At 36.2% G+C, this 23,228-nt stretch overlaps 1 protein-coding gene across 4 annotated transcripts in view; it reads right to left on the bottom strand.

The window, feature by feature from the left end:
- Positions 1-23,228, bottom strand: part of BBS9 (Bardet-Biedl syndrome 9) — a 426,494-nt gene that overhangs the window by 296,317 nt on the left and 106,949 nt on the right. For all 4 annotated transcript variants that reach the window (XM_036897491.2, XM_036897488.2, XM_036897492.2 and 1 more), the window contains 2 exons: positions 13,589-13,763; positions 5,376-5,460 (listed from right to left, as the gene is read on the bottom strand). In XM_036897491.2, coding sequence (XP_036753386.2) covers positions 5,376-5,460; positions 13,589-13,763 — 260 coding nt within the window. The remainder of the gene's footprint in view (positions 1-5,375; positions 5,461-13,588; positions 13,764-23,228) is intronic.

The raw sequence follows: 23,228 nt of genomic DNA, 5'->3' as shown, positions 1-23,228 counted from the left end.
TTTTAAATCAAGAAAACACAAAAAAGCAAAGACATACTATTTTGAAAAACATTGGCTGACCCATGCATATATTGTATATGGCAATGACAGTGACATGGCTGCACAAAATTATCTAGACAAAGAGAAAACAAGAATGCCCTCAAAGTTAGGCTGCAATCAACAAATAATGGATCAAAGACATGAAAAGTCACATTAAAGAGACAGAATTTTTTTTTTGGAATCAAGACATGATTTAGGTATTAATCTATCTGTTTTAGGTATTAAAATATCTGAAGATGGTAAGAAATCCAAATAGGGCTGATTAGAGGGGCAAATATCATCTGTGTGTACGTAAGAACAATCTGGAAGAAGGAGACAACACAGTGAGAATAGGTGGATGCAGCAGATTATCTTAATCTGGTTTAGAATTCAACACCAAGAAATCATTCAATTACTGTTCAGCTCAAGTGCAGCTTACCTATATGAAAAGATTCCACTGGATACAAAACAAAAATGTCAGTCTCATGGCAATTACATTTCTCATTACATTTTAATAGGCTAGCACTCTAGTATTATCTATCAGTGTCTAATTCAGCCCGAACGTGCCGTGGCCTTGAGAGATGGCAAGTCACTTAGAGTGGACAAATCTTTTTGAGGCCACAATATGGGATCCAATTACTAAACACCTTCAGTTCACTAGGTACCGAGTGCCATTCTCTGTGACTTTCCCTTATGGAAATAGCCACATTCTAAATTACTGAGTATCAAAAAATAAGAGGTTTAATAAGAATAATAATTTAAAATTTGTTCTGCTGTCTACCCAGATGGAGTAAAAGGAAGCATTTACCATCCTGCCTGAAACAATCATAACATGGACAAAACATATGAAACAACAGTCTGCAAGGCACTGATGGCAGACAACAAAGGACAGTAATCCCTTAAAGAAAGAAGACAAATGAGGTGAGTGGTATGATTGCTCCAGCCATTAGAGAGTCTTCCGGCCATGGCACAGGGAGGAGGAACCCAGATGAAGTCCAGGAGACTCCCCGAGTTACAGAGATGGATGTTGAGCATTCAGAGAAACCAAGGCAGTGACCGTTCACAATAGAGCATGTCAAAGAGAAGAGGGAAAGAGGAACAGAACTCTGAAATCTCTAAAGAATAATCTCAAATATTCAGCTGTATACTTATCAGTACATTCATATAAGGGAACTACCCAAGGCCAGGGAAAGAACCACCCAAAAGGATTAGAGGAAACAGTGCCCAGCATTCACTCAGGGCCTGGAATACTGCCTGGGCTTGCCAGTCAGGCACAAACACCTCATAATTCAAAGAGAGCTGGCCAGAGAACTCAGAAAGGTCTTGTCTCAGGAGTGGGAAGTAAGTAGCCCCAGAAATGAGCACTGCTCTTGTCCCACCTAACAAAACTTAAAAGCATGACCCCAAAGGATCAAGCTGTTTTGAAGTAATTTGACTGTATCCCAGGCCTAAGACCAAGAAAAGTTATAAAAGACAAATACCATATGATTTCACTTACATGTGGAATCTAAAACACAAAACAAACAGAACAAAACAGAAACAGACTCATAGATAGAGAGAACAAAACTAATGGTTGTCAGAGGGGAGGAGGATGGAGGGAAGGATCAAATAGGTGAAGGGGATTAAGAGATACACCTTCCAGTTATAGATAAATAAGAAATGGTGATGTAATGCACAACATAGGGAATATAGTCAATAATATTGTAACAACTTTGTTTAGTGACAGATAGTAACTAGGCTTATTGTGGTGACAGTTTTGTAATGTACATAAATATCAAATCACTATGTTGTACACCTGAAACTAGTACAATATTGTATAAAAATTATTCTCCTAAAAGAACAGTTATAGAACTACAGAAGTATCCAGCACCCAACAAAGTAGAGTTGGCTGTATCTGGCATCCAATAAAAAATCACCAGGCATGCGAAGAAACAGGAAAATAAGCTCCAAAAAGAGGAGACAAATCAATCAAATGAAACTGACTCAAAACTGATATGGATATTAGAATTAGAAAACATGGACATTAAAACAATTATTATAACTATATTATATATCTTCAAAAAGTTAACAGGAGACATGGAAGATATAAAAAACACCCAAATAGAACTTGTAGAGGTACAGACTGTAGCAAATGGGAATCAATACCAGATTAGACAATGAGGGAAAAAAGATTAGCGACCTTGAAAACATAGCAGTAGAAATTATCCAAAATGAAACAGAAGACAGAATTTTTTTTTAATGAAAATAAAATCTGTGATCTGTTAACAACTTCAAGTAGCCTAAATGTGAGTGTAATTGGAGTGCCTCACAGGAGAAAGATGTAGGGCAGAAAAAAATATTTGAAGAATAACCAAAGTTTTTCTAATTTTCATGAAAACTATAGATTCACAAATCCCAAACACCAAAGAAAAAGTACACAAATCACATCATAATCTAATTGCTCAAAACAAGTGATAAGAGAAAATATGAAGAATAGTCAGAAAAAGAAGTCATTCTGTACAAAGGAACAAAAATAAGGATGAAAGCAGATTTCTCATGAGAAACAATGCAAGAAAACAGTGATGCATTCTTAAAGTACTTAAATCATTAATTAATGGGGAATGGGAAAATCATTCAACTTTAAGTACTGGGGGGAGAATCTGTCAAACTAAAATTTTATCTCCAAAGATTTTTCAAACACATGGCAAAAATACTTTTATAGACATACAAAAACACAGAATTCATCACCAGTGGACCCATACTGAAAGAAATGTGAAAGTAAGTCCTTCACAAAGAAGGCAAATGACACTAGATGAAAATATGGAGTACACAAATTAATGAAGAGCACCAGAAGTGGTAACTACATGGGTAAATATGTATTTTTCTTATAATTTTTATCTCATTAAAAGATAGTATTTAAACAAAACAATAATATAATGTGAAGTCTATCATGTGTATAAAATTAAAATATATGACAACAGCACAAAGGCTGGAAGGTGAGAAGCAGAACACAGTTCTTATACTGCATGTGAAACAGAATGGTATCATTGGAGAGTAGACTATGATAAGTTAAAGATAGGTAGCAACTACTAAAATAATAAAACAAAGAGTTATGTCTAATAAATCAAGAAAGATAATATGGAATCATAAAAAAATACTGAATAACTCCAAAAGAAAGCAGAAAGACAGGGAAAACAACAGACAGGACAAACAGAAATCAAATGGCCAGATGGCAGATTCAAACCTTCCCATATTAAGTCACATGCCAAATAGAAGGCAGAGCATACCTTATTGGACAATAAAGCAAAACTGAAATGTATGCTACATATAAAGAATGCACTGTAAGTACAAAGACACAAACTGGCTAAAAGTAAAATGATGACTATGTAACTAACAGATTAAGTAGGTTTCAGAGCAAAGACTATTACCAGAGAAAAAGGATAAAGAGGGTTATTTCATATTAAAAAGGATATATGTTGATAATGAAGCAAAATCTTAGATGTTTATGTATCTAATAACACAACTTCAAAATACATGAAGGAAAAAAACTGATAAAATTGCAAGGAGAAACAGACAATCCACAATTATAGTCAGAGATTTCAATATTCCTCTCTCAATAACTGACTGGAATTAGTAAAAAAAAACTAATAAAGATATAGAAGATTTGAACAACACTATCATCCAACTTAACCTAATTGACATGTATAGAACACTGCACCCAAGAACAGCAAAAAAAGGAACATTCTTTCAGGTGCACACTGAAGATTTACCAGGACAGACCATGTTCTAGTCCAAAAGACACATCTCAATAAATTTAACAAAATTCAAGTCACACAAAGTGTTTCTCTGGCCACAATGGAATTAAGTTAGAAATCAACAAATACTTAAAAGGTAGCTCTGAGCAACAGAGGCAGCTATTAACTGCCTTCCCACAACTATCTTATTAAAAACATTATACTGGATAAATTCTGTTTCTCTGCAATAGATTTAATAATGTTCAATGGCATCACAGTCCTGCCAAGTAACTGTGGTGTAATGAAAAGTTTTACTGCTATTTCTTACTCTGATCATTGATTAATGGGGAATGGGAAAATCATTCAACTGTAATTGCCTTCAGTACATCCTCAGCATAAAGCAGAGTAGTACCTGCAAATAAATGAGTGAAGGAAATTCCAGAGAAGAAAAGCCATATGCAAAAGCTAGAATCAAGAAGAGCCATGGAATATATGGAACAATGAATGAGAAGCCCCAGGTGGCTGGAGTGCAGAATATAAGGGACAAATAGAAGAAAACTACTATTCAGGAGGAGGTCAAAGAAAATTTGATCATCATTACATTTGTCATCTTCATCATCCAGACATTTTGCTAAATGCCTTATATCCATTGCTAATGGCAGCACTGTACAATAGGCATTATCACCATTTTGCAAATGAGAAAACTTGAGACAGCAAGGTTAACAAACTTGGTCAAGCTTGCTCAAAAATAAGTAATTAGCATAGCTCTCACAATCTAACTCCAAAAGCTATGCTTTAAATATTACTATGGTGTCTCCAAAATCTGTGCAAAATTATGTCATGTTTGTGTATGCTGTGCTCTTTCACTTTTTACTACCACCGAAAAAAGTGGTCTCACCTCATTCTTGATTCTTTTCAAGTTAGCATTCCTTTCTACCATCTCCCTTAACTTCTGTATCCTAATACAGAAAATCAGTCTTCTCTGATATTCTTATTTCCTTAGTATTCTAAATTCCTCATTATTTCTTCATTTAGTTTCTTCATTCAGATTCACTTTGCTGTTTCTATTGTAACTTTCAGTTCCTTTTATTTTTGGCCTTCCTGTCTATGGAGGTTCTCAGGATAAAGAAGAGTTCACAATCATCAACCATCCCCTAACTTTCATTAAACTGAAAATTCATCATTTACCATTTTTCTTAAATTATTTTTCAAGTTATCAAGCTTCCACCTTTATCTTTGAGCTAATTTTACCTGTATGGACTGTAAATTTTTATTTTTACTTGTATGGTCACATGCCTTCTAATAGCAATAATTTTTGCCTATTAAAGGGGACTTTTTCCATTTTTCTCTTTTTATTATGTTAGTTTATAATCAGTTCAGTTAAAAGTGACCCCATCTGGAGATCCATACTTCTAGTGGTGCAACTCTATAACCTGATATAGTATGACCATGGCCAGGTGTGATCTCCATTGTTATTAAGAGCAAACTAAATTCTTTGAACATTGATACAATCATAGCATACAAAAGAGAAATTGCTAAAATACATACTTTTTTATTTTCTCCCCAGGAATTCTTATTCTGAACAAACATCTGTGGTTAGATATGACATTACTGAAAATTTCATATATTAAAAAAGGGCCTTACAACTAGTCTTTTTCCAGAACCAAGTTTTTGTTGTTCAGTCTCCTGTCTTTTATCTGCATCCGTTGCAAAAGCAAGTACTTGGTACCTGTTTGAAAGATATGGAATAATTGTAAGTGGCTTTACAGTTAAAAAGTGTAAATTAATTTAAACTTTAAAAGCATATAATCGATAAACCTTATGAATCACTTTTTCTTTGATCTTAAAAGCTGTATAATTTAAGACTGAATTCTCATTGAATGATACTGTGACATGAGACTACGTAAAACTGTCATGATAAAAAAATTATAACCATATGTCCCAAATTTCAATATTGGGAAAATAGCTCTGCCAACTATCCAAGCCTTTTCATTAGAATTTTATGTGACAAATAATAATGTTCAAGACAGATCTAGCAGCAAAACACCAAGTAGAAAAAATTATGCTAAGCAGCGAAATGTAGTGGAAATTATTAATACTTAGTTTATGAAACCCAGAAGAACTGAGTTTAATCCCCAGCTAAACCACTTATTAGCTGAGTGAATGTTGGCAAATTAATTACTCTGTGTCCCATCTATATAATGGGAATAATAATCTCCAACTCAAAGATTGTTAAAAGAATTTTTAAGTAACTTAGCACCTAGTACAGTATCTGGCATATATTAGTTGCCCAGTTATTAACTGATAGATTAACAAACAGATAGATACAGATTTATACATAGAGATCAACCACCTCATAATTTACCTGATATGTAATAAGTTCTCAATAATAAGTATTATGGACATTATGACTTTCTATAGGTATTTTAAAGCTTTTATTACAAAAACATTTGGCTCAAATGATTCTTAAAGACCATTTATAAATATTATTCAATCTAGAAATGATTAATTTAGCCAAAGAAGTTTAAATCTCCTTATCTCCCATTATTATATATATTAATAGTATATTGTTAGAATAATAATTCTACTGTAAATGAAGAAACATCAGGTTCACAGATTCCTTTCCTTCCTATGGAATCAAAACTCCTCACACTGTGCCTCCATAGCCTACAGGAACATATAGATATAGTCAGACATTTTTTATTGTCTAAGAGACAGATGTCTAAAAGTGTGAAATTCAAGTATCTGAATGAACAAAGACAATGTGGAACATCTAAATAAGCATTGAAATGTATACTGGTATTCAAATGTCATATACCAACTCTTAAGCCATCCTTTCTCATCAGAAATACTTCATTTGTAAAAAAAAAAAAAAAAAAATCTCCCATTTCAACTGATGCAAAATGACTTAATTAAGATAGGCTTTGCAAGGTGTTCATGAAAATCAGTCTTATGGTTACGCTGAAAGTTTAATGTATATAGAATTTCATTCATTTAATGAACATATAGCAGGAATCTAATACAAGCACCGACAATAAAAAAACTACTACATGGTCTGTATCCATCAGGACCTCCCAGAACAGTTGTGGAGATTCACATACAATTAAGTGAGTGTCACTCAGAGTGCTGTGTACTAATAGAAGTCATGCACATAGCACCAAGGGAACATGGTGGCAGAAACAAGTAATTGGGATGGAGGAAGTACACACTTTTGATATAGGTTCAGGAGGAGAAAGGTAGGTTTTAAAGAATGAGTGAAAACTCATCACGCTGGTAAAAAGGTAAAAGGCATATAGTGAAGCAAACAGCACATGCAAAGGCAAGCAGCAGTGAGAGACAGGAAAGGCCACGACAGAAGTTTAGGAGAGATGCAATCATGGGAGGAATGCTTGAGAGGAAGGGAGGAATGAGTCATGGGAAATGAAACAAAAAAAGTAGGAGGGTGAAGACCTCAGCCTTGTAAAACCATGCTAAAAAATTCCACAGGCAACTACAGCAAATGTCTCCATACCATCTAAGACTGGCCTTCTCCCTAAGTCTCCAAAAGTGCCAAAAAATTAGACTGCACATTCCAACCTTCAAATAGGATTGTTTTACACCTCCCAGTTCATGGTAACAGAAACGGTATGCACTGGTGACTGACTATAAGGTCAGCCAGAGCTAGTCCTGCTATGGATCTAACCTCAGTCTATTTTAATTACACAGGCAGTTCATCTCCTGCAGACACCAACCTACTGAAGGATGATATGGGTATTAATGAGATCGCTGCAAAAATCCAAAGCTTTCACCTGTTTGTCAACATAACCACAAAGTTATCATTGCATCTGAGGAGTAAGTGAGCCCCTAAAGTGGCCTCATTAATATCAAAACAGCAGGTAGAGACGGCCAAAAAAATTTTTTTTTCCAAATCCAGAACATTTCTCTTCCTGGAAGACAACACAAGAGTATTTTACTACCAAACGTAACTGACAGTATATTTAGATGGTGACAACCTTACAATAGCATCTATTTTATGCCTCCTCCCTAAATCCTCCTAACTGTGACCAATAATGTACATAGAAATCTATTTCCAAAACCAAACAATTCTAGACAGATTCAGAAATTCTGAAATAAAGAACACACTTGGATTTTTTTTTTTTCTTACCACTCAAGTGTTCACTGATAAAAGCTTAAGAATGAAATTCCCTGGTTGAAGGTGCTGAAATAATAATCAGCCCAAGTAATAAGATTTCATGAAAGAATGTTATACATGATTCTCAGGACAGAAAGGCGCTAATAGGATTGTTTTACACCTCCCAGTTTATGGTAACAGAAACAGTCCAGATGAACAGCAAGTCCAGATGAACGGCAGTACTTCTTGACCCAATAGCCACAAATGCTTAACAGGTCCTATGGAGCACCAATGACAAACTCAACCATGTAATTTAGTGCCGTTCTGTAATCACATCCTAAAAACAGCAGAAAAATAACTAAAACATGGATATAAGTATCACAAAGCACAAAAGTAAACCCTTCAAAATCATTAACATTCAAATGTCACCACAAAGGGTACCAGGAGATTTTGGAACCTTGATATTTAACTTGGAGAACTCTACTGGAAATGGAAGCTCAGGATACAGAGCATTACTATGTTCACTTCAGCTAGAGATAAAACATTCTTTACTATGCCAGGGAGAATCATTTTTATTGAAAGATGCCAGTAACAGAATATAAGCTCTCCTTACAAACTTTCCAACCTTCATCAAGTTCTTTTAAAACACCTGCTTTTGGCAGTACAGTGCTAGGCATTTGGTGGGATACAAAATCCCTACCATCAAGGCTCATTTAGCCTAGTCAGGGAGAAAAACAAGCAAATATGTACTACCAGTGAAAGTGTGAACAGCATTTCACTTGTGGAAAGCAGGGAAAAACCACTCTGTCAACTGAGAAGATGTTATCTACAACTAGATTAGGGAAGAACTGAAGAGAAGTAGAAGGCTTCCAGATATTGATTTCCAAATGCAGAGAAAAAAAGTAGGAGCATTTCAGACAGAGTATAGCATGAGCAAAAGAGGAGAGAAAAGCCCTGAACACATACAGATAACAAATATTTCAATTTGACCAGAGTCTTAAGACCAGTGAAGAACATAATCTCCTTTTAAAGATATTGTCAATTAACTTCCACAAATCCACCACATCGCCCAAAGCACTGGGCAGAGCTCTTTATATAGAGTCAATAGCAATGTATTGCCCACACAGGAGACTGAGCTAGCTGACCAGGCCAGGTGGGAATCCTCCATAGGAACCTTCACTTTATCCATACTCCACCCCTCCAAGATTCCTGCCTCTCAATCTATGTACCCTCAATCTTCTGCAAGGGTCCATGTGCGAGGAAGACGGAACATTGTAACCAAATTCCATAACAACATAATACAATAGACAAATAACAATTACGACAAATTATAATAACCCTCAAGCCTGAGGAGATCCTTTGCCACCAGTGGTCATCCTGACTGTATTCAAATCAGTTCTACTCAAATGAGTTAACCAGAGAACCATAGGTGGGCCTTACACTACCCACCTTCTCCAGCCTCTCCAGCAGAAAGTCTTGCAGACACACAGGCCAATTTTGTCTCTGGCTTATGCTTCATCCTCAGCAGCCGGAACCACCCCTCCAGTATCAGTTGTTGCCACAGCTCCAGTGATATTCTATTTGAAATTCCATCCAATTTCTTTCTGTCTGCTCCTGCCTTTATCAAATCAACCCACATCTGGGTCCTTGTGACCTTCACGGGGCCCTTTAAATTCTTTCTTTGAGTAGCAGACTGTATTTCCTTTTGTGCTTTCATTGCTTGAGCCTGAGGACAGAAGCAGAGCATGGAATGCTCCAGGACCTGGGGAGCGGGCTGCACCTGTCCTGGAGGAACTCGCAGTTGCCGAGTCTGTTTTCTTTGGGGCTTTCTTTGAACCCAGTGGGGTTTAAACCAGAGGGGCTGATGCCTCCGGCACCAGCAGGGCCTCCACCCCCACCTGTTCATCAGATCTCCACTCCTTCATTTCTGGGGCTGACGGCTCCACTCCATCCTTCACCTGCCCCTCAGCACCTGGCAGCCTGCACGCTTGTGCTGCTGCTTCTCCTCATGTTGCTGCTTCTCATGCTGCTTCCTCTCGGGCTACCACAACATTCTTTACCATTTCCACAGAACCTCATAGTGATGCCATTTCAGTCACCAACAAATTTTTTCCCTCCTCAGCAGCACCTCTCAGCTCACATTCTCATGCTTCCTGCAGGAGGACATCTTTCTCCCTGTCTTGCCAATGGGTTTCAGCCCTTGGCAAGTTCGCTATGGATTCAATGCGACCAAAGAAATTGACAGCAAAACGTTCTTTGGGGTGAAAGGGTTATACCCAACTTTATTTCCAGGTGGCAGGTCAGTCCCTAGAATCCCATTCACTCAGAGTGAGTCTGCATGCAGCAAGCCAGACTCTGTTTCTGGGCCCCTCCGTCTGCACAGTCGTCCAGCACAGCCATCCTCTGGGCCTCTGTCCTCGGTGCTGCCACCACTCCAGCCTCTGCTCTGCTCTCCTGCAGTCTTGCAGCCCTGCCACCATGTCATGCCCAGAGCACTGGGCGGAGCTCTTTTTATAGAGTCAACAGCCATGTATTGCCCACAGGTGTGCATGAGCTAGTCATCCAGGGCCAGGTGAGAATCCTGCCACAGGAACTCTCATTTTATCCCCACTCCCTTACAGCTTTTCTCAATATTGTGAGGAAAAAACTTCCCACCGTTCCCGCAGCCTCACGGGGACTCTGTTTCTCTAACTTATTTCCTATTTTGCTGAGGGCCAACTTTACTGCCTCAGGTGTTGCCTCGACCCCTCCCAGTCTTGGGGTAGGGCCCAGTCCTCTAGGATGCAAGCCATGTCAGACCACATGTCCCCATCCACAGGAACCACCCACTGAAACACTCCTCCCATGAGGGCAGCCAGTTCTTTTCCTTGGTCAACAATGAATCCTGCCAACTGTCACGAATTGTCTTGCCAATGAGTTTCAGTCCTGGGCAAGTTCACTATGGATTCAGTGAGACCAACATTCAGTGAGGAATGACAATGGAATGTTCTTGGGGTGAAACGGTGTATACCCAGCTTTATTTCCACAGCGGCAGGTCAAGTACTAGAATCCCATCCACTCAGAGCGAGTCTGCATGCAGCAAGCGGTCTCTGCCTCTGGGCCTCTCTGCCCCTGCAGCCATCCCAGTCTCTGTCCTCGGTGCTGCCACCACTCCAGGCTCTGCTCTCCTACAGCCTTGCAGCCCTGCAGTTGCATGGCCATGCCACCGTGTCGCCCAGAGCATTGGGCGGAGCTCTTTATATAGACAGCAATGTATTGCCCACACATGTGTAGTGAGCTAGCCAACCAGGGCCAGGTGAGAATCCTGGCCATAGGAGCCTTCACTTTATCCACAGGCAACAAAATTTATTCTGATTTAAAGAGATGTTTAAAAGGATAGATATCAAAAGGATCCCTCAAAGTCTAGATTAAAGGCAAGAAAACCAGAACTCCAAATGAGAAGATAAAGGCCTGAGTACCAATAGGAAGCAAGGGCTGAGTAAGAAAGAAAATGGAGGAAAGGTCAGCATTTACTGACAGAGTAACTGACCAATAAAAGAAAGAGAAAGAAAAGATGACCCAGAGTTTGGACAAACCTGGTCAAGAGAATTATGGTACCTAAGCCCCTCCTCCCCAAAATAGACAGACAATTCTCTCTTCAAAAGAAAAACAACATTCAAGGTATGTCCCTTGAATGTTGTTTCAAATTGTTATCACCTAGAGTATGTATTTGCAATGACAATTTCTAGGTCTTATCCCCAGACCTACTAAATCAAAATCTAAGATACTGGGAAATGGGAATCTGCAAATGTGTATTTTATAACAAGCTGCCCAGGTGATTCTTATGCAAACTAAAGTTTGCAATCCACAACCTTCCCTAGTTCCTATTTGAACTAATTGCACTGTTTTCAAGTAACTAAGTATCAATATTGAAAATGAATTATGTCTTAAAAGTCTTTTCTATTAACTAATTATAAATGGATATCATTAAGTTTCAAAAGAACAAACCTACAGTTTTCGTGCTTTCTCCCACCCTAAATTGCACCGGTGATAATCATTTAATCTTTTAAACTTCAAAGTGTATATAAAAACAACATACCATTTAACATTATAAACCCTCTTGACTGTCATCATTTCCCAATAATCTCATATCCCATGCGTCTATACCATTATAAAAGATCCACATAATAAACATAATATGCATTTTTTAATCCTATGTGGAGATGAATTAAAATATCGGTATGTTGGAGAATTACCACAATTTTAAAAATGTGCATTTCTGTGAGATTAACCCTAACATTAAGAAAACCTACACATTGCTTCCTCATCCAATCACTCCTGGAGTTATTAGCAAATCCTATGCACATATTTCAAAGAGTAAGTCATGGAGCACTCAAACCTTTGCATCATGACCCCACTGCCAGGCACGAGCTGAGGCACCGAGCTGGGTGGAAAGCTGACAAGCAGAGCTCCTCAGTATGACTTAAGTTTTGGCAGACTTGAATGAACTATACAGATATTTTTCTCAACCTCTCAAAATAAACACAATATTTTATTTATTACCAATAGCAATGCCACAATTCATTCATCTCCTTTGGCCAAGAGCCATAAAAGTTATAGAAGGAATATGACATAATGATACACTATCTCCATCAATTAACTTCGCCTTAGTTACAAACATTTGCCTATTTTCAGAGTTTTGAATCTTCAATGCCTGACAATAATTCACAAAGGATAGATTGCCACTTATGAAGGGAACACTGCACTAATTTGATAAACACACAATATTGAAACTTGTAGACAAAAATTTACAGTTGTTGCCTGATGAGTTCATGTTTTCTTCCTGCCTTGGGAAAAATCACGTGACAAAAAATAATACCGAAAAGCTATAATGAAGTGTTGGTTAGATGTTTAAAGTTCTAAATATTGCCATCAGTAAGATAACAATAAAGTTACTGAAGATACTGTAATCCTCCATGCCTATTTCTTTTCACAGCACGGATTTCTTTCTTTTTGCTGTTCTCCCTTCCAACAAAAAACACTCCCTGCAAAAACTCAATACTTTACTTTTTATTAAAATTTATCCAGTAAAGGAGGAAAAGATCTCTCTCAAATATAACTCACTACAATCAATTAAGAATTTCTAGCAAAAAGCATAAACTGTTTTCATAGTCATTTTCATACTTCTACAAGGAATTGTTCTTTCAAAACCATTCATAGTAATACTTGTATTTTTGCCAGTACTCTTCTATGTCATGATAATTTTTTAAAATTATTTCCTATATACATCTTTGTATCTGTCTTTTTTCACTCAACAAAGTGTTTTACTATTTATAACTTATGTGTTTAATTATTTATGTTTTTTATTACTTAAAATTCATGGAACAGTCACAATAATTTTTTAGCATTTTCTATGGGTGGCAACTGTACCTATATTTAATCCTTTTAAACAAGCCTGTCAAAATAGCTATTACCATCCCCTATATATCCCGGATAAGGAAGTGACCACCAAACAGCTGTGAGTAGTAAAATCAGGATTCCCATTCACGTCTGCCTCTCTACAACCCCTCCTCTCAGCCTCTGCACAATACTGTCTTTCAAATATTTCATGATACATAAATTTGTCCTCTAAGTCACCACAGTTATAACTTATCAAAGAAAGCAGTCTCATTTTCATTTGTAAAATTCAAGCTCTTAATGGAAAAGAATTAACCAGCAACATACACACCAAATGTCCTGATTCAAAAGAATCAACATTCAAACTTACTTGTAACTTTCCACTTGTCGGCAGGAAGAAACAGTAATGAAGGAATCTGTACGGGAACTGTAAGCAAGAGGGCCAGGAAGAAGAGAACCAGGGAGAAATCTCCCAAAAGCATAGCTTTCCTGCTCAAACACCATCAGCATCCCATCCATAGACTGGATACAAATTAAATCTCGACCTAAAGAAAAATTAGAGGATATTAGGTGACCTGTTCATAAATATGATGGTTTTCATTTATTGTTATCTACATACCACAAATATGTCACAGTTAATTTTCCCCCCTAGGTGTAAAATGAGCAGTTTGACCTGTAAATTAAAAATCGATGAAACTATCAGATCATGGTAAATAAGCACATATACATTTCATAATTTTTAAATTATTAAGATGTCTGTAATTTTAAATACACTTACTTTCATTTACTGTATGCTAAAATCCCTAGCTCAAAATAATCCCTTCCTGAGAAAAATCATGACTCTTTGTAAGATGTTATTTTTTATTTTTTCCAAAATCAGGAATACAACAAAGCTACTTCTCTTCTTCACAGTATGTCAGCGTCATAATTTCGAATGACTTAGACATTCATTAAACATAGCAGACCACATCTGTAGACATGTATTAGGCAAATCAGTGTTAAGTTCTGTTGGGAGTAAAAAATACTAATACTGAAAATTACTAATCACAGCTTGCCCTAAACTACAGATTCATTTTAAAGGGCCTTCTTCTTCTACTATCTACTTCTACTATTAACTACAAAATTCACAGGTCATAAAATATGCTGAATGGTGATAATGATGATGATTTCTATGATACAGTACAGTGTCCCTAATCTGAGAAAGATCTAGTGGCTATAAATTTTCATGCTCTACTAGTATGATTAGTGTATCCTATATGTACTATGTAAGAACCATGTCAGAGAAAAAGTAAGCTGCTCATTAAGGGAATAAACAAAAGGTCAATCCTTTAATTTATTTGTCATTTCTAACCCATACTCTTCCATATCACAGATGTCAGTGCCAGTACAGTATACTTAAATTTTGAAGTTTAAAGAATACTTCACTCAAAAATAAATATACTAAAGGAGTTTTTTAAAAAAGAAAACAAACAGATTTTGGGGGTGCTTATTACTGCAACATACTGTACCCCTCATACTCCATCACACTTCATCTCAATTAATTCAATAGGTTTATACCCTAAAATAGTCTGACAGGTGTTTCAGGTCGAATATTGTCTTAGCATATGAATGTTCATTAAACAGACACCTGAGCCACTCTGAGACCTCTTCAGAAAGAAAAGGATTATTTATATTAATGTTTGTTTGAAGAGTATTTTCTCAATGATCAGATCCTTTTATAATGAATGGTAGGTTTTGTAATCACTGTTTTAAGTTTTTTTTTAAGCTAATCTTTCCTATGCTTACTAAAGGCTTCACAAAGGTATGAATTTACATATGCTGTGTGTGCGTGCTATAAAAGTATATTCACAGAGATATATTCAGAGTACCTCATCTATCTAGAAATTAACTATTTAGCAATCCCACCTGTCTGCACCTAGCAAAATGTAAAAATATAAAAATGCCTCTAAATAGTCTAAATAGATGCTGCAAAGTTTTTATAGTGAAAATCATGCCAACTTTTTATGGGAATGGTTCCCAGGTCTCATTGAGAGCATCAATTTTTATTTTAAATATGGCTCTAACAATCATAGTTCCCATAAATAAGTAACTGATATTCTGGGTGCTTCAGTCTCCTCATTTGCAAAATGCATATATTTGTATAGGAGCTCCAAAGCTAGAAATAAGATGTAAAAGTCTCTGTATAGCACACATAAAACACACAATAAATTGTAGCATTATTATGACAGTAATTGCTACCTATTTCCCTAACCCAAAGAAAATGACAAATTAGAAAACGTGTGAAGACAGTGACAGCTCTGAGCAGTGACCCCTATGCCCTAACAAAAAAGGTGACAGAACATCTATAAAATATATCTATGAAAAATATCAAATAACTCAAAAAAGAATAACAGTCTGGGCTCAGTGTAGGGGTGTACACTAGCCCTATATATCTCAAAATGAGAAATGTCATATTGTAATGTATTAGGAGTTATTAAATGAATTTAATAATTTGATATAACTCACTCATTTGCAAAAAAAACTTGTAGCAGAGATGCTAACTGCTCCCCTTAAATAGTCATTCTTTCTTCTGGTACTTGAATTAACACTAGACACACAGCCATCCAAAACGAAACCTGTATTTCCAGGCCTCTATTACAGATATATCATATAATTATATTCTTGCTAATGAGAAGGGAGCAGAGATGATATGAACAACATCCAGACACGCCCTTAAAAGGACTGAGTATGCACTCCCCTGCTTTCTTCCCACCATGATGGTACGACTGGAACAGCTGTCTTAGCCTCAGAAATAGTAGCCACATATTGAGGACAAAAGAGCCCCCCTACTGGCCCTGGGCCATTTTGTCTCCAGGTGGTTACATATGATGGATATAAACATAAATTGGGTCTTTCTGAAGGCAATGAAACTTGTATCTTAAATAACACAGAACTTATCTGAGCCTAAAGATCCATCCAGAGTTGCTGACTCTTAAATTTAGTTTCATTTGATTGGATCCTGGTACCAAAAAACAACCAGGTATGGAAGACTTTAGGACAACTGGGGAAACTGGAATATGACAGCGTGTCAGATAACATTAGGAATTATTGCTAATTTTCTTACATGTGATCATGGTACTGTGATTACCTAAGAGAATGTTCTTATTGGGAGAATATTTATGGATTAAGTGGCACAAGATCTCTAACTTTCAAATGACTCATCAAAAAAATGTGTATATATACACTTGTATATATATATATATTAACAACTGTTGACTCTAGATGGTAGAAATATAGGTGCTCATGTTACTTTTTCTGATATTTAAAATTTTCACAATAAAAATATAGACAAATGAAATGAAGTGTTTAGTAATATGCCTTTTGTATACAAACTCATTTTTTCAACAATCAAGGAGGAAAATGAGCATTAGTGAATTGAGCAGTACCTAAGAGAAGAGAATAAATTTAATTTTAATAAGTTAAAAACCTGAGAGACAGATGAAACCCAATTAACGAAACACTTGTGCAATGACCTTGACATATGGGGGAGGGTATTGCTTTAACCAAAATATACCCTTGACATCTGTATTATTGAAGAGTGTGAGGTTAGAGCATGTGTACTTCTAAGCAGAAGTACCAATAAAATCTTAGTTCATTTCAATATTTTGCATATCACAGAACAACAAATCTTTAGTCTCCCAAAGACCTTAAAAAAGTGGTCCTCAAACTGTAGTTCCCAGTCATAATATAAGTTGGTCACGGGGATGGTAGTACAGCATGGAGAATATAGCCAGTGATTCTGTAACATCTTTCTATGTTGGCAGATAGTAACTGCACTAATTGGGGTGAGGGGTGTGATAATGTGGGTAACTGGTGAACCCTGCATTGTATACTTCAAACTAATATAAGATTATATATCAACTATACTTCAACTAAAAAAAATTATATATCCCAGACTACCAGCATCAGCCATGCAGGAACTTCTTGGAAATGCAAATTATGAGGTCCCATTCTAGAACTATTGAAACTGAAACTCTGGTGTTAGTGTCTGGCAATTCTGGGTTTTAACAAACTCTAAAGGCTATCTGATGCATGCTTAAGTTTTAGAACCACTGCCTTAACATGGTATGACAGAGAGCTAGGGCTTGAAGAAAACTTGCCTCCTTAGCATGATAAATGAAATCTTATTTCCTGAAGCTCTAACAATATAAAGGAGAGTACTTAATATACTATCATGTCCATGTGATCTTCATCTGAAATCAGTTAATCTGGATTTAGGTCCAGCTCCACCAATTTTAGCTGTGAACTTGGAATCAAGTTACTTTATCTGAAAGATTATGTACCTATCTTAGCTAGTTGTTGTGAATAGTAAATGAAGTAATGTATGGAAGCTAGATCCAGCAGGTGGTAAATAATCCACCACATTATTATTTTATAATTATTTTCTAAGTCTTACACTACATGTATTAATGTTTAAGTACTTCCTTATTCCTACATACATCATGATGGCTCATTCTTCCGCACTCTGGCTTATACTACTACCTTCCCAAAGAAACTATTGATCATTTGCTAGCTGGTCCTGGTCATCCATTCCCCTCTCCTTCCATGGTTAGCCATAAAGTTCGAGTGAGACTGACATCACTCTAAGCTTCAAGGTAGGCCAGGACTTAAATAAACCAATTGGTAACTCAATAGCTACAGTAATTGGAAAGGAGGATATGGTGTGGATTGCAGAGGCCATTTGGTTTTTACAAAAGCACAGTTAATAGAGGGCCATGGAAGACTGTTTGAACCAATGCATCAAGCCTCATTTGGTGCCAAACGTACCTGTGAACTTTGCAGGCAATAAATTCTCATAAATACCGAAGGTCTCTGTCCCTGAATCAAATGAATCAAGCAAACTGTCCTCTGAGAGACATCACAGGTTAAGACCCATATCTTCTGTTTCCTCCTCAATCATCCTCCATCTGTGATCCCATAGAGCCCAACTCTTACCTCCATCTACAACTAATCATTGATTGAAATGGTCTGTTTGTATGTCTCTCATTCACCCAAGACTAAACTCAAGAACCATTTTCCTCATCTTTGTAAATCCAACAATATAAAATTCTGGGCATATTGGAGATACACTAATAAATGTCTGTTAAGCTGAAGTAAGCAAGGCAAAGTAATTTATTCATCTGCAAAGATATTTCATGCAAATAATAAGGAGAAAAAAGCAGGAATAGCAGTACTTAGAACAGACAAAACAGACTTCAAAATGAAGAAAGTGTGAAGGGACAAAGAAGGACATTACATAATGACAAAGGGATCAGTCCAACAAGAGGATATAACCATTATAAATATCTATGCACCCAACATAGGTGCACCTAAATACGTAAAACAAATACTAACGGAAATAAAGGGGGAAATAGACTAGAACTCATTCATTTTAGGAGACCTTAGCACACCACTCACTTTAATACACAGATCAATGAGACAGAAAATAAATAAGGAAACAGAGGCACTGAACAACATATTAAATTAGATAGACTTAACATATCTACAGAACATTCCAAGCAAAAGCAGCAGGATTTCTAAAGTGCATATGGAACATTCTCCAGGACAGTTCACATACTAGGCCACAAGAAGAGCCTCAATAAATTCAAATAGATTCAAATTGTATCAAGCAACTTCTCAGATCACAATGGTACAAACTAGAAATAAATTACACAAAGAAAACAAAAAAGCCCACAAACATGTGGCGGCTAAACAACATGCTTCTAAATAATTAATGGATCAATGACCATATTAAAATGGAAATCAAGTAATACATGGAGACAAATGAAAACAAAAATTCAATAGCTTAAATTTTGTGGGACATTGCAAAAGTGGTTCTAAGAGGGAAGTACACAACAATACAGGCTTACCTCAAGAAACAAGAACAATCCTAAACAAACAATCTAAAATCACAATTTAAAAAATTAGAAAAAGAAGAACAAATGAAGCCCAAAGTCAATGGAAGGAGGGACATAATAAAGATCAGAGTAGAAATAAGTAAAATAGAAAAGAATAAAATAGAAAAAAAATCAATGAAACCAGGAGCTGGCTCTTTGAGAAAATAAACAAAATAGATGAACCCCTAGGCAGATGTACCAAGAAAAAAGGAGAGTGTATACAAATGAACAAAATCAGAAACAAAGAAGGAATAATCACAACAGACACCACATAAATACAAAGAGTTATTACAGAATATTATGAAAAATTATATTCTAATAAACTGGACAACATAGAAGAAATGGACAACTTTTGGGAAATATACAAACTTCCAAGATTAACACAAGAAGAAACAGAAAATCTGAACAGACCAATTACCAGCAATGAAATTGAACTGGTAATCAAAAAACTACCTAAAAACAAAACTCCAGGCACAGATGGTTTCACAGCTGAATTCTACCAAACACTTAAAAAACAGATAATACCCATCCTTCTTAATGTTTTCCAAAAAGTGGGAGGGAATACTTCCAAACTCACTCTATGAAGCCAGCATCATTCTAATACCAAAACCAGACAAAGATACCACAAAAAAAAAGGAAATTACAGACCAATATCCCTGATGAATATAGACGCAAAAATCCTGAACAAAATATTAGTTAACTGAATTCAAAAATACATCAAAAAAGATCATCCAACATGACCAAGTGGGATTTATTCCAGGGATGCAAGGATGGTACAACATTCGAAAATCCATCAGTATCATATACCACATTAACAAAAAGAAGGATAAGAACCACATAATCATCTCAACAGATGCTGAAAAAGCATTTGACAAGATTCAACATCCATTAATGATAAAAACCCTCAACAAAATGGGTATAGAGGATACGTACCTCAACATAATAAAGGCCATATATGACAAACCCACAGCCAACATCATATGTAATAGTGAAAAGCTGAAAGCTTTTCCTCTAAGATTGGAACCAAGACAAAGATGCCCACTCTCACTACTTTTATTCAAAGTACTGGAGTATCTTGTATACTGGAGTATTCTGTATAGTTTAAAGTATTTTATAGTACTGGAGGTCTTAGCCACAGTAGTCAAACAACATAAAGAGATAAAAGGCATCCAAATTGATGAGGAAGACATTGAACAGTCACTCCTTGTAGATGACATGATATTATGTGTAGAAAACCCTAAAGACTCCACCAAAATATTTTAGAACTAATAACTGAATTTAGCAATGTTGCAAGATACAAAATTAACACACAGAAATCTGTTGTGTTCCTATATACTAACAACAAACTAGCAGAAAGAGAAATTAGGAAAATAATTCCACTTATAACTGCATCAAAAAGAATAAAATACCTAGGAATTAAGCTAACCAAGGAGGTGAAAGACCTATACCCTAAAAACTATTAAGACACTCATGAGAGAAATCAAAGAGGACACAAATAAATGGAAATCTATCCCATGCTCATGGATAGCCAGAATTAATATTGTCAAAATGGCCATCTGGCCCAAAGCAATTTACAGATTCAGTGCAATCCCTATCAAAATACCAATGGCATTTTTCAATGAACTAGAGCAAAAATCCTAACATTCATATGGAACTACAAAAGACCCTGAATAGCAAAAGGAATCCTGAGAAAGAAGAACAAAGCTGACAGGATTATGCTCACTGACTTCAAGTTACACTACAAAGCTATATTAATTAAAACAGTATGGTGCTGGCACAGAAACAGACCCCACAGTTCAGCGGAACAAAAGAGAGAGCCCAAATATAAACCCATGCATATAAGGTCAATTAATATATGATAAAAGAGCCATGAATATACAACGAGGAAAAGACAGTCTCTTCAACAACTGGTGTTGGGAGAACTGGACAGCTATGAACAAGAGAATGAAATTGGATTACTGTCTAACTCCACCCACAAAATTAAACTTGAAATAGATCTAAGACCTCAACATAAGAAATGAAACCATAAAATTCTTAGAAGAAAACATAGGTAAAAATCTCTTGAACATAAGCATGACAATTTTTTTCTGGACACATCTTGGGCAACGGAAACAAAATAAAAATTGAACAAGTGGGACTATATCAAACTAAAAATCTTCTGTACAGCAAAGGATACCATCAGCAGAACAAAAAGGCAACCTATAACATGGGGGAAAGTATTTGTAAATGATTTATCCAATAAGGGGTTACATGCAAAATATATTAAAAACTCATATACCTCCACACCAAATAAAAAACAAATAACCCAATTAAAAAATTGGTGGAGGACCTGAACAGACATTTTTCCAAAAAAGAAATACAGATGGCCAAAAAGCACACAAAAAGATGTTCTACATCACTAATCACCAGGGAAATTCAAGTCAAAACCACAAAGAGATATTATCACCTCACACCAGCTAGGATGGCCAGAATACAAGAAATGACAGTGTTTGCAAGGATGTGGAGAAAAAGGAACCCTCCTACACTGTTGGTGGGGATGTTAATTGGTGCACCCATTGTGGAAGGCAGTATGTAGGTTCCTCAAAAAACTAAAAATAGAAATACCATATGACCCAGTAATTCCACTTCTAGGAATTTACCCAAAGAAAACAAAATCCCTGATTCAAAAAGATATATGCACCCCTATGTTTATCGCTGCATTATTTACAATAGCCAAGTTACAGAAACCACAAAAGTGTCCATCAACAGATGAATGGATAAAGAAGATGTGGTATATATACACAATGGAATATTATTCAGCCATTAAAAAATGAAATGGCTAGCCAGAATTAATATTGTCAAAACGGCCATTTGCAACAACATGGATGGAGCTAGAGCATATTAAGTGAAATAAGCCAGGTAGAGAAAAACAAATACCATATGATTTCATTTATATGAGGAATCTAAAAGCAAACCAAAACAAAATGAACAAAATAGCAGTAGACTCGTACACACTGAGAAGGGACTGGTGGTTACTATGGGAAAGGGATTGGGAAGGGTGGGTGAGAAGGATAAAGGGGCACAAAAATTCTCAATCACAACATAAGCTGGTCACAGGGATGGTAGTACAGCATGGAGAACATAGCCAAAAATTCTATAACATCTTCCTATGTTGACAGATAGTAACTGCACTAGTGGGGGTGAGGATTTAATAATATGGGTAACTGTTGAACCATTGTGCTATATACTTGAAACCAATAAAATATTGTATAAAGATACTTCAATTAAAAAAAAGAATATATATCAACGATACTTCAATTTTTTTAAGTGAATTGCAAAAAAAAAAAGAAAGATTCAGAAGACTGATGAGCAAGCAGATGGGTGATGCACCTGGAAGCCATGTCACACAGAATTCTTGGATGAAACTGGAGTATTTAACCTGGACATAAGTCAAGGGGACATGATGGCTCACTGTCTTCAATTATTAGAAGAATTATTATGAAAATTACCATCAGTATTTACCATGAAAGGATGAAAATGACAGAAAGAGAAGTTAGAGCCCAAGTTAAAGCAGGAATGTAATTGCTCAGAGCCAACAGGTGGTTATCTAGGGAGATTAGGGTTTCCTATCACCAAAGGTGCCCATATCCCTGATGGTGGACTACATAGAGTACATTGCAAGAACAGGAGCATGACTGTGAATGATCTAAATAGATAATCTGAAAGCAGCTTTCCTTGAAAAGCTAACATTCTAATTCAAAGTTCTTACGGTATAATTTGCTAAGAAGCTGTAAGAAGACTCAACTGTCCCCCTATATTGTATCTTTCCAATATTAGGGATTTTTTCCCTCAAGTTCTCTTGCCCACTCAGAAGAGCTGTTACTTAGAAATACTATAAGATTTTCTTTGCAGTCTTTCTTTGTGCTGCAATGTGGCAGCAAATGGAAAATCATCCAATAATTTTTAGTTGATTGAAAACCTCAAACAGAAGAGTCAGGCTGCCAAAAACAGACTTAAGAATTAGTTATACCTTACAAAGAATGAAAAAATAACAAGATAGGACACCAGTATATGATCATTCAATCATGAGGAACAATGAGCCTATCCAGTGTACTG

Source organism: Manis pentadactyla, chromosome 7 (genome assembly GCF_030020395.1).
Source record: "Manis pentadactyla isolate mManPen7 chromosome 7, mManPen7.hap1, whole genome shotgun sequence".
Classification (NCBI taxonomy): Eukaryota; Metazoa; Chordata; class Mammalia; order Pholidota; family Manidae; genus Manis; species Manis pentadactyla.
This window is presented reverse-complemented; position numbering and strand designations above follow the sequence as displayed.